We start from the raw sequence: 15,669 nt of genomic DNA on the forward strand, positions 1-15,669 counted from the left end.
TGGAGTTGAGAATGTGTAATATGAAGGCTCCTAGACATTGACGATGCGTTGGGTAGTTTTCCCCCAACTCAGATCAACTGCCTGTGACTGGTTCTACATGTTTATTTGGGAACAACTACAAGCAACAGAGAATAGCTGGGACTATAATTATTTTCACTGGTTGTAGTAGGACCTTTAAAACTCATACAACCTAAGAAGAGAAAGTTAAAATGGAGAACTATGAAGTACCTTTCAGCAGCTGCTGGTTGTTAGAGTGAGGAGGGGAGAGGGGGAGAAAGGGATTTTCTGAAGTAACAATCACAGTATCTTTTGCATTTATATTCTTTTTAATCACAGAAGTGTTATTTCTTTCACTCTCTGGGAGAAACCCAACAAATGAAAATGAAAGTGAAAATAAAGAAAAAACTAAAAGAAAACATCATGGACTATTTAGTCACATCCCAGCTATGTTTCATGAAATACTTAGGCTATATAATTCATATACATTTTTCCTTTTCTTTTTAAGGTATTTAAAAAATATTGTATGCTGGTTTGTTCAGTATCTTCTCTTTTATACGTATAATCTTCTTTCAATATAGTTCTCTTTCGAAATAAAAAGGAAACCATCCATCCATTCTTTACTGTCCAGTGGCGTAGTGTGATGTTAGTGGTGTGGCGGTGCTGAGGCCTGGGCTCTGAGACAGAGTGTGTGTGGTCTCTACTGGCAGGGCCTGAGCAGAGGAGCTGGTGGTATGTTATCATTGATGCCCCACACAGCCTGGCTGGCTGGGTGACAGTAGTAGTAGCTGCTCCGGGTTTCACCCAGTGATCACTTGCAATGGCCTGCTCACAAGGGTCCCGCAGTGTGTTGGTGTGTGTGTGTGTGTGGATAAGTGGGGGTCCCATCCGTGTGTCAACGCTGAGAGGGCAGGCTCCCACGGCACTCATACAGCAGGAAGATACTGTCCTTCCTGGTTGCCGATTGGTTAACAGGCCTGCCAATCTATTGACACCAGGCCACATTGCGTGAGGACTGAGGAGACACACTGCTCCACTCTTACAGAGACTTACAGATTACTTTCAAACCCATTAAGTCAGAGGAAACAGACTTTGTAAATATTGCCTGGCATTTATATGTAAAAAAACAAAAACCACTCCTCCATGTTTAGGTCTATTTGTTTGGAGAGTGACGTGATACGGCGAGCTAACTACTTTAGCACACGGCTCCAATTTAGTCTGAGGCCTTTAGATAGGCCTGCAGATATAGTTCTCTCAGTAACGTTTCTCATCATAATTGTCTGTTAAGGGGTGTTATACAGCTATCTCTATCAGTTAACACACTAAATATAAACCTCCACGAAATGATAGCAGGCAGCATTCTAGACATTCCTTCCTACTACTTTCACTAACTTGTAAGGATCCCACACATACTGCCCACATAGGAGACCTAGAATGGGAATACAATGGATGCTGGTTATCTCCTTACACGGAGAAATGGAAATAGCTAAATTAATGGGGTCAAGGTACACTCCTTACTCTTTTAAATATATATCTATATTTGAAAGGAAACATTTATTATAAAGACTTCATTGGCTTCTTAAATTGTTATGAAAACCAAGTTGCTGGTTTTAGGTATATTTCTTTTTCTACAAAACACAATTGCAATCTTTTTTAAATCCATGAGAAAAGTCTCATTTACACACTACTATTCTAGTCCCATAACTGTAACTTTTTGTTTTACTTCACACCCCATCTAACCCTCATAAACAAACTCCAGGTGTTAAATACATCAATAGTTCCCCTGTCAAATTTACTTTTTAACGCCACGATATTTTCTAGTATTAAAGTTCGATTCGTCATGCACTTAAATCTGTCATTTCTGCATTTTTCTGCCACATATCCTATTGCTGATCTTACTGTGTGAGCTGAACTATATAAGCAGTTTCAACTACTCAGTCGTCATCCACCTCCTCTCCCTCCGACTCCTCTCTTCTCTCATAAACTTTATCCCGCTGTCGTTCCTGGATCTCTTTCATCTCCTCCGCATAGCGGCTGAAAGCTCCTCCGAACTTCCCCCACGCTTTGAACGGGATGGTGATAGAGTTCCTGTAGCTCGGTTTGACCTCGCTCACTCGCAGGAACACGCCGTATTTGTTGGACCCGACGTCGAAAAAGAACCGTTTAGAGTCCACCATGATGGATGTGCCCTCGGGAAGCTCCCCATAGGCCCCAGCTGCCGTTCCACCCGCCAACTCCTCGTCGTCTCCACCGTAATCATCTATATGCTTGGCAAGGGCGTCTCTAAACTCTATTAAGCCTTGGGCCGGAAGGGCTATGGTCTGCCCGGCCTGCATGCCTCCTCCCGGCCCCCCTACTCCGAACCCGGGCCCTCGGTTTACGGTCTGTCGGATCCGCAGGAACCTCCCCCGCTGGTTCTCCTTCAGATCGAGGTAGTATTTACGGTTCTCACGGACCAAGAACTCGCTCTTCAGGGCTCGCCTGGGCCCGCCATCCTCTCCGACCGAGGACTGGGCGATCTGCTCCGGGCTGCTAGGCCCCAGTTGGGCGTAGTGCTCTATGAAATCCCCCAGGTAGTCGCGAAACTCCGCCGCAACTGACATGGACAGGGTCAGGCGACTTTTGGAGCCCCCAGCCCCGACCTCGGCGATTTTGATGAACCTGCCCTTGTTGTTTTGCTTGACGTCCAGGTAGAAGCGCTTGTTCTGAATATCCAGTCGCTTGGACGCCAGCTCCTGGGTCTCCTGCTCTCTCTGGGAGTGCTGGAACCCGCTTCCACCTCCTCCTCCTCCGCTGCTGCCACCGCCGCGCTCGCTCCCACTGTCACCATCCGCCATCTTCAGCACCGCCAGCCAGCTTCTCCCTCTCCTGCGTATCTCCCTCTCGGCTTGCACACCCCCTTCATGGTCATCACCAAAACCCGCCCCAAGCGCTCCCGCATTGGCCTTGGGTCTGCCAATCACTCCAGGTTCAACGAATTCTCTTTCCCTCATTGGTCGATTTCCGCTGTCAATTACGCTTACATCTTAACCTTGTAACATTTAATTGGTTCAGATGTAGGTTCTGTTGACGTAATTCTCGTTGAGCTTTTACCCTACTGGACACCGGGATCACGACCACACCACCGTCCAATCAACGGGCCAACATTTTTACAACCATTTTTACTATGAAGTTCCAATAAATTGTAGCTGATCCTTTTCTGTGCAGTTGCTATGGCATTTAAGGCAAAACTGTGCAAACGTGAAATTCTAGACTGGTGGAATACTACAGACAAAAGCAGTAATAAAAGCAATTCCATATCAATTGTTACACTTATACTATACAGTGACAGTCATTTGACAATGTCACAAAAGACCAGCCATTTACACTGAGATTAATACATTTTACCTTGTACATTTTCATAAACCTAGGCATTGGTACAAAAAATATTTAACCATGTAACTGCTAATATTTTCCCTGTCATCCAGATATGAATGTTGCTATTAATTCCACCACAGTGGTGCCCATATTATTTTTATTTTATTTGTCATTTAGCAGACGCTTTTATCCAGAGCAATTAGGGTTAAGTGCCTTGCTCAATGTCGCAACGGCAGATGTTTTCACCTAGTCGGATCAGGGATTCGAACAAGCAACCTTTTGGTTACTGGCCCAACTCTCTTAACCACTAGACTACCTGCCACCAATGACACCAATCAAACAATCGACCCATGATCAGTCAGCTAGTACTGTAGCAAATTCAGAGGGGTTGTACACTGGACTTGAACATGGGTCTCTGATTCAGAGGCAAGCACCAAAGATCACTACACTATGTATCCCTCCTCCACTATCTCACTTCTGACACCAGTGTAGGGAATTCAGTGGTGGATTGGTTAAGACTCGAACCCAGTGCCCAGTTTTTCAAAACATTTAATTCAGATAAAAACATGAGTTCAATTCTGTTCCTCCCTCAGATGTGATCCCTCGTTGTTTTTTTAATGTAGTTTAAAAGACAAAAACAGAATCAAACCATAACATATCACATCATATGCTACAACAAAGATCATGTTAAATGATCCCATGCAATTTGGTCTAAATATTTTCTAAAAGGAAGGGGGAACAAAATTGAATGGGGTAACTGGGTTGAGACAACAAAGCGTAATTTTGATCTGGATTTTTTTTTAAACTGGGCCCAGGTCACTCTGGTTCCAAAACAAGCACGCTACAGTATATTGATAATGTGGCAAAGAGGCCCTCTTTACATTGACCTCATATACACTGAGTGTACAAATTATTAGGAACATTAGGAACCGCTATGTCCATGACATAAACTGACCAGGTGAATGCAGGTGAAAAATGTGATCCCTTATTGATGTCACTTGTTAAATCCACTTAATTCAGTGTAAATGTAAGGGAAGAGATAGGTTAAAGAAGGATGTTTAAGCCTTGAGACAATTGAGCGTGAAAATGTATGCATGCCATTCAGAGGGTTAATAGTCAAGACAAAAGATTTAAGTGCCTTTGAACAGGGTATGGTAGTAGGTGCTAGGCGCACCGGTTTGAGTGTTAAGAACTGTGCAACGCTGCTGGGTTTTTCACACTCAACAGCTTCCTGTGTGTATCAAGAATGGTCCAACACCTAAAGGACATCCAGCCAACTTGACACAACTGTGTGAAGCATTGAAGTCACCTTGTAGAATCCATGCCCAATGAATTGAGGCTGTTCTGAGGGCAAAAGGGGGTGCAACTCAATATTAGGAAGGTGTTCCTAATGTTTTGTACACTCAGTGTACATCCAGCAGGCAGGCAACACCCATACCGATGTTTTATCCCATTATATTTCACCTTTTATCACGTAAGTCAAGGGTACAAATTACACATTGAATATTGGGGTGCCCAACATATTCTTGACAGTGACACTTATGGGGGTGCTCAAACCACATTGATATTTAATCTCCTATGTAGGTGCCCTGATTTGTAATGCCCATCAGTCCAGTCCAGTTCCAAACACAGCAGCACTGGCAGCAGAGGGGACTCACTCCACCACTAAGGAGGCCTGACTGGGATGGGCTTCTCTCACAAGGAAGATGGGTGAGCCAGAGGGCATAACGCTACATAAAGTTCAGATAGTAGAATACAGACATGCTTCTCTCTGTCAATTAGATAAGATTAGAGTAAATACTTATTAAAACCACAGTCTAGGCTTTACATTACATGTTTTATTTACTTCTTTGTAAAACAATGTTTAACCTAAATCCTAACAAGACAATATCAATACAAACATTGGTCGAATATACTAAATTTATATTTTAACATTTTGTAAATTTGCATCCTTTTGAATGCACCCCAGGAGGAAGGGCAGCAGCCAACACAGTGCCTAGCCTGCTCACCTACTACATAGGTTGCAAACATCAATGTCCACTGGTACAGGGTTTTGAATCTACTGGCAGATAACATTGGTCAAATATTGTAAAGCAGGCTAGGTTAGTTGAGGGGCACATCACTTACTAGTTTGGAGTTTGCACTTTTGGGGCATTTTTATTGCTTCGATTGTGCCAGCCAAACTAAATCACAGCACTCATGCATTTTACCCGGGTCTGGCAGCATCAACGTTGATCAAGTGAGAGATGGTGAACAGAGTGACATGGGATTCAGGTACGTCAGAGTTATTGGTAGTGTGATGGATGAGAGGAGTTTTTCTAATACAATGTAACGCTCTGAGCACCTGGAAAAGCACAATATAAATCCCATCATTATTCATTTATTAAAAAACCTAAGTACAAATGTAGCTACTCATTCGTTCTATCTGAATGATCATTCTGAATTTCACCGGAAAAAAAGATTAAACAATGAGACAGTCATTATTTCTAAAATTCATATATATACTCAATTACATGGATTATGTAGTTTAAATTAGTTAATGTCACAGAATTTTGGGTATTTCATCTTAATCTGCATGTAGGACCTACTTGTGTGACCGTACCTTCAGTGAATTATAAATGCGGTAGTATTTCTCTGGTGTTTCTCCTGTCCCAAAACGTCCAATACAGTTGCAGGAATGAGTAAACACTGTACAAACACGATTGCAATTGGTTGAAGAGACCGTTCGAACCAGCAAGCAGAAAAGCTATTGGTTGGCTCTGGAAGCTCGAGGAATCCTCATTCATCCGCTTGGCGTTGCTTCGTGGTTTATTGTTTCTCTCCGTTTCGATATAGACCAGGGAAAAGTCACCGGCGACATGGTAACGAGTTTTTGATTATTTTATGCACATTCTGTGTGTGCACTCTGTATTATAGGACATACTATAGTAATTTGGATTAAATGTAAATGATATGCTAAACGGGCTAGTAGCATTCACGAATTCAAGCTTGCGTGCAAAATAACGTTAGGACGTCGTCGACTGACACTCGAAAGCTAGCTAACGAAAGAGCGCCATCTACATTTAGCTAGTACGCCATCTGTTTTACAACCGACTCGCTTCTCATACTTATTTCAACCATATCTAATATCTGGCTACGTTACCCCCCGCCTCTTTCTGATTCTTATTATGTTAATATTCCAAGATATTCGCAAAGTTTGGGTTGTGTATTGAATTAACGTTACGGTAGCAAGTTTCCACCGAGCTAGCTAGCTAAACCAGGTTAGCACTAATCCGCCTAGCGAGCACAGATATACTACTGGCAAGCATCCAAGAAAACCTGTGCTAACTTTAGCTAGCTACAAGCATACCAATATTTTACAGTTTTAGATAGATATTGTAAAACCATTCTTACTGGGTATTTATGCATATTTAGATTTTTTTTGTTTGCAACATTTGAATGAATCATCTTCAATAAATCAAATGACACTTAGGCAAACTATATACCGGAAATTGTCCATTATCTTCCAGTTGGCGGGATAAGTGTGATTGTAATGACAGGTTGCATGTGCATTCTTCGATTTACTTGAAGTTGTAAACAAAAATAACATTAAGAAAATGCTAGTGTAGTAATAATTTATTTGTACACCAACGCTACATTGAGTCTTTTTCACCCAAAAACATTTTATCAAGTTGATGTATCATAAGTCATTTCACTGAATTTCTGTTTGTCCCCTTCCAGGCAGGAGGAAAAGCTGGAAAGGACAGTGGTAAAGCTAAGGCAAAGGCTGTTTCTCGCTCCCAGAGGGCTGGACTCCAGGCATGTACCCACTCTTTCCCCTGGTTTTCTGTGGTCACGTGTGAACCTCAGTCTCTTTTCCCGGGTTTTCCCTGTTGAATTAGTCACAAGTGAATCCTACATAACATTCTGCCTAGAGGGTTTCTCATTGTGTGTATGTTTCTCCCTGTGTAGTTCCCGGTGGGCCGTATCCACAGACACCTGAAAACCAGGACCACCAGCCATGGCAGAGTGGGAGCCACCGCAGCCGTCTACAGCGCCGCCATCTTGGAGTACCTTACCGCTGAAGTGAGATGCTTTTATTTAACCCCTCCCAAAAAAAGGAGACTCATTGAGGACTCTGACGAAGGTCAATAGAGCAGGCTTTTTCTCCAACACTTCCCTAACGCACACTTACTGAACATATTTTTGTGTTTCCCTTTCAGGTGTTGGAGTTGGCAGGGAACGCCTCCAAGGATCTGAAGGTGAAGCGTATCACTCCACGTCACTTACAGCTGGCCATCCGCGGAGATGAGGAATTGGACTCGCTCATCAAGGCTACCATCGCTGGAGGAGGTGAGTTGTAAACTAATGAATTGGGTTTATGTATTGTTCTTCCAGGAACTCAAAGCACTTTATATTACATGGGGTAGGGCAAACTCATCTCTTCACCTACCAATGTGTATCACTAGCACCCATTCGTAATGTCCCTTTTTCTCCCTCCTGCAGGTGTGATCCCTCACATCCACAAGTCTCTGATTGGAAAGAAGGGCCAACAGAAGACTGCATAGAGGAGTGACCTCCCACATCACCAGGAAGGAATGGGCAGCCATGTTCATTTTATTTCTCATACTTTGGGGGGGGGGGGGTTTGTAACCATAGTTGTAGTCTCTCGAGGGAGATGTGTAGTCTTTGAGGTATGTGTTGATTTGTACTGTTTTAAAGGGGTGTGTTTTAGGGTAGGGTTTTTTGCAGACAAGAAACTTGTGCAATAACCACATTTCCATCCAGTTTTTATGCGAGTAAATTCATAGTGTATAAAAAATAAAAATAAACAGCTGTGATGGAAACAGGAATTTTCGGTACAATTTCATAAATGCCAACGGACAATTTGTTTGTTCGACATGGTGCGATCTTTTTGTGTTGGTAAAATGTATGATGCGAGAAATGCCAGTGAAAACTCCTTTATGCACAAATATTGATAAGAAGAAACAATGCATTTTATTAGGCTACAGATGAAATTTTATGATGAACTTCACAGGGTGGTGAAAGTGTATGGTGATGAGCTTGATGCTCCTTTCCAATAACCACAGAGTAGGCATATTTGCTAGTTAATGCAACAATTTTTGTGACAACTACCGGTAGAGTTGAAAATGCGATGGAAACACATACATGGAACTTTAGATTTTTTATTCGGTACATGAAAATGTAAGCAAAAAAGTATATTTTGTGGGCACTGTTATCACACAGATTTCTATCTGTAAAAAGTCAGTTTGGTGGAAATGCCACTGATGGAAAATTTTGCATATTTTCATTATGTACATTTTTGAGTATTCGCATGAAAATCTGTTGCCAATTGGATGGAAACCTAGCTACTGACCAACAAATGCTGAAGTTCTTGTCATGTTCTGAAAAACTTTGAGTTGATTGGATTTTGCTACAAACTTGTTTTATACCTACAAAAGATAAAGTCTTTTTTTTAAAACTACCTGTGTGTGTTATTCATATTTTAGCCAGAATATGATTAATGGTTTTCTATGTAGCTTTGACCTCGCTTATCTTTAGAGATATAGTAGTTTAGTTATTATTTAATTTTATTCAGTGGAGAATGAAGGTTGGTCGGCACTCATGAATTTGAGGTGGGGGGGAAATAAAACACTAAAGTTTAGTGAGACGTTTGTTCTGAGAAATCAATTTAACATTTTTCACGACACATGAGTGTGGACCTTCTCTCTTAAATGTAAGCTTAATTTTATCAGGGAGTCATACTGAGACCACAATCTCTTACAGATGAGCCTTGATTACAGAAAATGCACATCAAAATATAAAAACTAAATGCAAGCAGAAAGAAAAGATGTGAGTTAGCTGGTGCATACTGAGTCACATCCACACAGCATGACAACTTCTCTGTTAGGCAGTAGGTGGCCCTCAACCACTTGTAAACTGGTCAGAGATATTGAGGTGTTTGAAGTCATCAGACATTCTATCACAGTACAACAAAATCCAGTCTATATTCAGTCATTATGTTTGTATTTTTAACGATACTTCCAAATATATAAATCAAGTGGAGGAAAAGATATTATCTTGATTATAATGCAATTGAAGAACAAAAAAAAGGTATATTTCTCACTTCTTTAGAACACATACAGCTGCCACATAGATTCATTAAAAGTGAATATACTTGAATAGAACTTACAGTATGACAATACAAAAGAAAGCAGGTACACATTCATTATTGCACTCTACCCTGAGTGGAAAACTTAACAATTTCACCACTCCTTTAATTAAGTAGCTTTTTCAGTTGTCAATACATTAGAATAGTATAGAAGCTGGTGAAGAGGTAGTGGGATACATCTCTAAAGTAGCTTCTACCCTCATCTCACTTCCTTTAAATCACTTCAGACTATTGAGAACCACCCTATTTCATCCAAAAGTTCTAACACAGGTGAGAGTGAGACTGGTAGGCCCCCATCAGTGGGTTAGACCCGGGAGTGGGCATCACCAGAACGGGGAGGCTGGCGTATTGGTATAAAGAGTGCATGGGGGTGGCAGGGAGGCTGGGCAGTGCTGGACCGGCCACGGAGGAGCTGTAGTGGGGGTGGAGGTATGGGGTGGAAGTGCCCCCCTCGGCTCCTGCGTGATGGGGATGGTAGGTGGGGTTGTGGCCAGGGCGGTAGGCCTGTAGCTCGGTGTAGTGCAGCAGGTGAGAGGTTACTTTAGCTTGGCAGGCTTGGGCCAGAACATCCTGGACCATCCTCTTCATTCTCATACGCCTGTTCTGGAACCAGTTACGGATCTGAGGAGAAACAAAGAGAGAAGAGTTAGTTCAGGGATTGATGGGCAACTTTGATGGGGCCACAAAATCTGAACTCATTATTAAGGGCCGCAGTGGCTTGCGGGTCTGCATATGCACATCTATACCCACACACATGCAGTCCTAGCCTTTTGGGGGACCTAAGTGAAAGTGCTGTAGACCGCTGCACCACTCGGGAGGCCCCAAAATGTTACACTTTTAAAGCAGGTTTGCTGCAATTCTACACATTTTGCCATGGGGCAGAGAGAAATGTTTGCAGTTTTAAATATATCTGAGTGGGCGTAACTAACAAAATTACCCATGGTTTGGCGGGTAATTTGACAATTTTTTAACCTTTATTTAACTAGGCAAGTCAGTTAAGAACTAATTCTTATTTTCAATTATGGCCTAGGAACAGTGTGAGTGTTCAGAGGCAGAATGACAGATTTCTACCTTGTCAGTTGAGGGATTCGATCTTGCAAGCTTTCGGGGGGGGGCCTACCTGTTTGTCTGTAAGGTTGAGTCTCTTGCAGAGCTCGGCCTTGTCCTGAGTGCCCAGGTAGGCATTTCTCTTGAAGGCCTTCTCCAGACTGTTTATCTGCTCCACTTTGTAGGCTGTACGTGGCCGCCTCCCCGTAGAAAGAGAGAGAGAGATGGGAGACAAGGAGGGAGAGGTGAAGGTGCCGTCCGGGGGGGTGGTGGGGGAGAGGGATCGCCCGCCTTCGCTCTCGTACCCTGACGTTTCCTCCTCTGTTCTACTGATGAAGCCAGTCTCAGCCACTTCTGAGGAGAGAGGGAGTAGAAATGGAGAGAAGTTAGATTTCAAATCCATCATTATGTCACATCATAGTGGTTCCCAAAACGGTTGTGTGCTCTGAACCTTTCAAACAAATTCATGTCTCTGAGGTGCGTCCAAACTATGGAGCTTTCAGCACTTTAAGAGCCAAATCAGATGTAGCTATTGCTTATGAATTCTCTATCTCTGAGTCAATTAATTCCTCCAATACATAGCTTAAAACACACCCCAAAACAACAAGACACTATTTAAATGAATGTATGTTCCCCATCTAAGCTCAGATCCTGATGTGAGTTCATTTGAGGGAGAGTGAACCTACCTTGGTGGTTGTGGTGGAGGGGGCTACTCCTCTTGGTATATGTGCCCATCTCAGGGCCTGCCAGGCAGGGATAACTGCATGGGTTGAGCCCCTGTCCTCTCCTTGCCTGGTTCTCCTGATTCTCGGGTCTCGGTCGGCAGTAGAACCCAGGCAGGCTCTCAGGTTGGGTCACAGAGGTGCTGTTGGGTCCAACAGAGGTCCAGGAAGAGGGGAGAGGCGAGGGTCTCATGCTTCCTAATACCTGGCTACTTTGGGCAAGCCACTCGATGGAGAAATGTCCCCTCATGGTTGGACGATGAAGATATCCAACAAAATAAATCAAAATCCAGCAAAAGCCCTGTTGTTTGGGTGGAAAAACTTGTCCTTTTGGAGGAATATAATCTAATGTTATCCTTTGGGTTCCAGAAATGCAAACAACCTTTTCTCAAAGCTGGGTAAATCCAGTGAAGACTGTGTGTTCTCTCTCAGCGGGTCAGTGTCCTGGTAAATGGAGTAATGATCTGAGTCTCAGGAGTAGAGTCAGTATTTATCCAGGGAATTCCTCATTTACAACTCACTCAGCTAAGGATCAAAGAACATCCTCCCCTTCCTCCTTCAGTTTTCACAACTGCAGTAATTAAGACATCTCAATCAACCTGAATGAGATGAGGCTATTACCCGCTGGCTCCAGTGAGTCTGGAAAGGTTACCCCCCCCATCCCATTCATACTGTCCTCACTTCCCCTCCCAATACAGCCCTATGAGTGTGTGTGAGAGCAAGGGCTCATTATTTCATTTTTATTTCATTTAACTAGGCAAGTCAGTTAAGAACAAATTCTTATTTACAATGATAGCCTACCCCTGCCAAACCCTACCCTAACCCAGATGACGCTGGGCCAATTGTGCGCCACCCTATGGGACTCCCGATCACGGCCGGTTGTGATACAGCCCGGGATTGAACCAGGGTCTATAGTGACACCTGTAGCACTGAGATGCAGTGGCTTAGACTGCTGCGCCATTCGGGAGCTAAATCATCCTGTACATGTATTCTTAAATAACATATTGTATTCTTATCAGGATAGCTCACCCAAATAACAAAATTACGCATTGGTTTCCTTAACCTGTAAGCAGGGAAACTAAACCAAAGCATGGATTGATGTCATATCTTTCCATTAAGCAGAATAAGAAAAATATATTTTTTTGTAATTTTGGTGAACTATTCCTTTAACACTGAAGCGTTTCCTCCTGCTCCTCGGCTCCATCCATGGAATACAAATAGAATGTTTCACTATATTTATTAATATGATTAACTGATCCAATAACACCCATCATTGTATATCTCATCATATGAAATTACAACTTCATACATTCCAGGATCTGCTGGTGCTACAGTATAGGCCTACTGGCAAGTCATTCAACCTTTGAATATGTCTTTAAACTGGTCATGTCGCCAAAAGCGTAGAATTATAAAATTGGCCTTCAATCAACCACATCACTCTTTTACATTTATGGAAACTATTTAGTTTCCCATTGGAGTTCTGAGAAGCTACCGAATGTGATTTATTCTCTGAAGACGGTCGCCTCGAGACGTCTATGTCATTCGGGTTTGTGAGTATCAAAGATCCGCATCCACTGAAGGGACCGGTCTCCGTTTGCGCGCAGAGACAGCCGTCTGGAGGCGGAGAAGTGGAGAGTGCGCGCAGCAGCCCTCGGATCCATTCCACCCTCCGGTCCGAAAAACAGACCGTCATTATTTTATCAATGGGTCAGTTTGTGATTAAGCCGATTTTGGATTATTATCTGTGTATTGTTATTTTATTGCTAGATATTGCTGCATTGTTGGAGCAAGAAACATGCGCATTTCGCTGCAATAACATCTGCAATAACATCTGCAAAACTGTGTATGCGACCAATAAACTTTGATTAGATTAGATTTAATCCCTAACACAATGTATCCCTCGCTCAGCCACTCTGCATATTATCCACATCATACCATCCCCTCTCTCAGCCTCAGCCCTCTCTTCCTCCCCCTCCCTGCCTTCGGAGACACAGTTCTGGAGAGTGGAGGAGATAGGCTATTTCACAACTTTGGTCTTTTAGAAAAGACAGGAACGTTTAGTCTGCCATAAAGGCGACCGATTAACGATCAGGGGATCAAGTCATTGTGACATTGAAAGGGAGGGAGACAATGGGTTAAATGAGGCTGGCAGAAACCCACTGGGGACTAGAGGCGTCAGCTGAACCACGAATCCACAGCAGCGCGTCACCGCTCCTGTCTCCAAACGCATCTGCATCTACACTGTGCAATGCGCATTTGGCAAAAGTCGCTCCATGCCTTCATTTTTTAATTAAATGGTATCAGATATTTGACTGATTTAAATGGATAGATGACCAGTAGGCCAATCAATAGGCAGTCATGGCCACTATAGTCTACAGCACCACAGGAGCTGCATTGCTGCACAAAAAGGCTCTTATTAATTAATGCAAGTAATAACTGTCTATAGTCACTCTGTGGTAAATGATCATTCATGTGGGGTTCCTGGGACAGAGGCCTGTTCTATTATGTAGGGAGCCACACACATGCACAAAATCAGGGTCTTTTATGGCCTCTGTTTGCCAGTGGTATGGGAGAGATGGTCGTGCTGTCTCCTGCAGTACCTCTCCCGTCTGAGACTCCTGTCTCTCTCTTTCTTGCTCAACAGCCCCAGATCAAAGCACAGCACCCAGCTCATTATCACTGATCAGAATGACAGAGGGGAGACAGACAGGTGGGCTAGGTACCCATCCCACTCTACAGCATGAAGAGACTGAGTGCCTAGCAGTGAAAGAGACAGAGAGATAGGGATGGAGATATGGAAGGAGAGTAAACAAAAAGATCATAATCTTTTGAAGTCGTAACTGTAATCAATAGGCCTGTGTGCAAATTCCTCAGTGTGTGTGTGTGTGTGTTTGTGGAAGGCAGATCACTAGGAAATGAATCATAGGAATGTGTCTCTGCACTACTACTTCTAATTTGAATGTAGTTTATTTTATTAACCTATTTCCTTGATAATTTATACATACAGTCCTTGCAGGGTATGGAGGGAGGGAGGGTGCTATTGGGAAGCCCTGCTGTCTGTGTAAAATGGAACTTTAGAATTAGTTCTTATTCTATTGATGGAAGCTCCCGGAACATTCTAATATGCAGTTACAGAACAGGTTAAAGGTTAAATAAAATAAAAACAGGTTATGACATTTTATTCATGACAATGCCCTACTTCCAGAATCTTAAAACCTGGTATGTGAGTGACACTCACATGGCATTGAGTTAGTCAACCCAACACACACTCATAAACACATTGCTAAGACATATTCCTGGTTCTGTGAGTTCCTTGTTTAAAGGCCCATTCCATTTGGACTCTGTTAATGTAGTCACTGATTGGTCTTTCGTGGTATGTGTGTGTCTTCAACTGTATTAGCTATAGCTCACCTAGTTTGTTTGCATTACACTTATTTATGGCCACACTGTTTCCACCTGGGTCACGCCCTACTACATACCTGGGCCATATTTGACCGTCATGTTCAATTCCAACCCCACATTTGAGATAGACCCCTTTGTCTTTTCTCAAATTCAACTCTTGACAAAATGAAATGGACCAACACTCTGCTGTATGTGTGTGGGTTCAACTGTATTAACTCACATGGTTACATTATTAGCTCACCATTATTAGTTGGTTTGTGTGTGTGTGTGTGTGTGTGTGTGTGTGTGTGTGTGTGTGTGTGTGTGTGTGTGATCCAGGGAGAGGCCATTCTGTCTGTGGGCTGACGGTCTCCAGCTGTGCTTCTCTTTGATTGGCTCCATTCACAGCCTTTCATCTCTAATGGCTCTGTTTGGTCCTGTTTGCTGTTCTGTTATGGACACAGACACTCCCCTTGCCCTGTCAGGACACACACATGAGCATGCAGGGGTGCACGCACGCACACACACAGGCACGCACATACACACAGGCACGCACACACACAGGCACTGTCGTGGACGACACATGCACGCATGCACACGCGCAGACACACATACATAAACAGAAGTTGTCCCTACTAGACACTGATCTAAGACCAGTTTAGCACTTTAACTCCCAAATGGTTATGGTTAGGATTTGTGGAGGTTAAGGTGATCCAAGATCTGTGCCCAGTGCGGGATTAGGAGAGACAGAGGACAGGAAGCAGTCTAACTGGCAGCATAGATACATCAGCCCAACATGGAAAGGGGAATTGATAAAATATTGTAACATGTCCAAACACCACACATACAGAGGTGCCTTTTATTTTAGTTCAATACATGTACAGTATCATCAGACCAATCAGTTGAAGGACACCTAAACATTGCTGATATAAACTTGAAATTGAAGTTTTATATCAGTGAATCTGCTATTCACGGCCTGTTTGTTCATGTTAGTTTGTCTGTTATGTAATGATT

General features: G+C 43.0%; 3 protein-coding genes across 4 annotated transcripts; 1 reads left to right on the forward strand and 2 right to left on the reverse strand.

Annotated features, from left to right (window-relative positions):
• Positions 1-305: 305 nt before the first annotated feature.
• LOC111961846 (transcriptional regulator protein Pur-beta) lies at positions 306-3,005 on the reverse strand. Its single transcript, XM_023984431.3, has one exon. It carries the CDS (start codon positions 2,988-2,990, stop codon positions 1,932-1,934), a length of 1,059 nt encoding a protein of 352 aa, XP_023840199.2. The 5' UTR covers positions 2,991-3,005; the 3' UTR covers positions 306-1,931.
• Positions 3,006-6,106: 3,101 nt separating this feature from the next.
• Positions 6,107-8,805, forward strand: LOC111961847 (histone H2A.V). 2 transcript variants are annotated; one of them, XM_023984432.2, is made up of 5 exons: positions 6,107-6,215; positions 7,075-7,152; positions 7,306-7,419; positions 7,557-7,686; positions 7,840-8,805. In XM_023984432.2, exons 1-5 carry the CDS (start codon positions 6,213-6,215, stop codon positions 7,899-7,901), a joined length of 387 nt encoding a protein of 128 aa, XP_023840200.1. In that variant the 5' UTR covers positions 6,107-6,212; the 3' UTR covers positions 7,902-8,805. The 2 variants fall into 2 exon arrangements, with proteins under 2 accessions (XP_023840200.1, XP_070298949.1); XM_070442848.1 differs by lacking the exon at positions 6,107-6,215 and having other exon boundaries at positions 7,140-7,190.
• Positions 8,806-9,284: 479 nt separating this feature from the next.
• LOC111960903 (homeobox protein vex1-like) lies at positions 9,285-11,467 on the reverse strand. Its single transcript, XM_070439545.1, has 3 exons — positions 11,239-11,467; positions 10,626-10,906; positions 9,285-10,126 (listed from the first exon to the last, which is right to left on the reverse strand). Exons 1-3 carry the CDS (start codon positions 11,465-11,467, stop codon positions 9,767-9,769), a joined length of 870 nt encoding a protein of 289 aa, XP_070295646.1. The 3' UTR covers positions 9,285-9,766.
• Positions 11,468-15,669: the final 4,202 nt, after the last annotated feature.

Source organism: Salvelinus sp. IW2-2015, linkage group LG4q.1:29 (assembly GCF_002910315.2).
Source record: "Salvelinus sp. IW2-2015 linkage group LG4q.1:29, ASM291031v2, whole genome shotgun sequence".
NCBI classification, from domain to species: domain Eukaryota; kingdom Metazoa; phylum Chordata; class Actinopteri; order Salmoniformes; family Salmonidae; genus Salvelinus; species Salvelinus sp. IW2-2015.

Excerpts from the sequence above, each read along its gene's own strand:
- LOC111961846 (XM_023984431.3), bottom strand. The coding sequence starts at position 2,990 with ATGAGGGAAAGAGAATTCGTTGAACCTGGAGTGATTGGCAGACCCAAG.
- LOC111961847 (XM_023984432.2), top strand. Across the intron at positions 7,420-7,556 it reads TGGAGTACCTTACCGCTGAA|GTGTTGGAGTTGGCAGGGAA; the intron begins GTGAGATGCTTT and ends TTTCCCTTTCAG. Across the intron at positions 7,687-7,839 it reads GGCTACCATCGCTGGAGGAG|GTGTGATCCCTCACATCCAC; the intron begins GTGAGTTGTAAA and ends TCCCTCCTGCAG.
- LOC111960903 (XM_070439545.1), bottom strand. The coding sequence starts at position 11,467 with ATGAGACCCTCGCCTCTCCCCTCTTCCTGGACCTCTGTTGGACCCAAC. Across the intron at positions 10,907-11,238 it reads CCTCCACCACAACCACCAAG|AAGTGGCTGAGACTGGCTTC; the intron begins GTAGGTTCACTC and ends CTCTCTCCTCAG. Across the intron at positions 10,127-10,625 it reads TCAACCTTACAGACAAACAG|ATCCGTAACTGGTTCCAGAA; the intron begins GTAGGCCCCCCC and ends GTTTCTCCTCAG.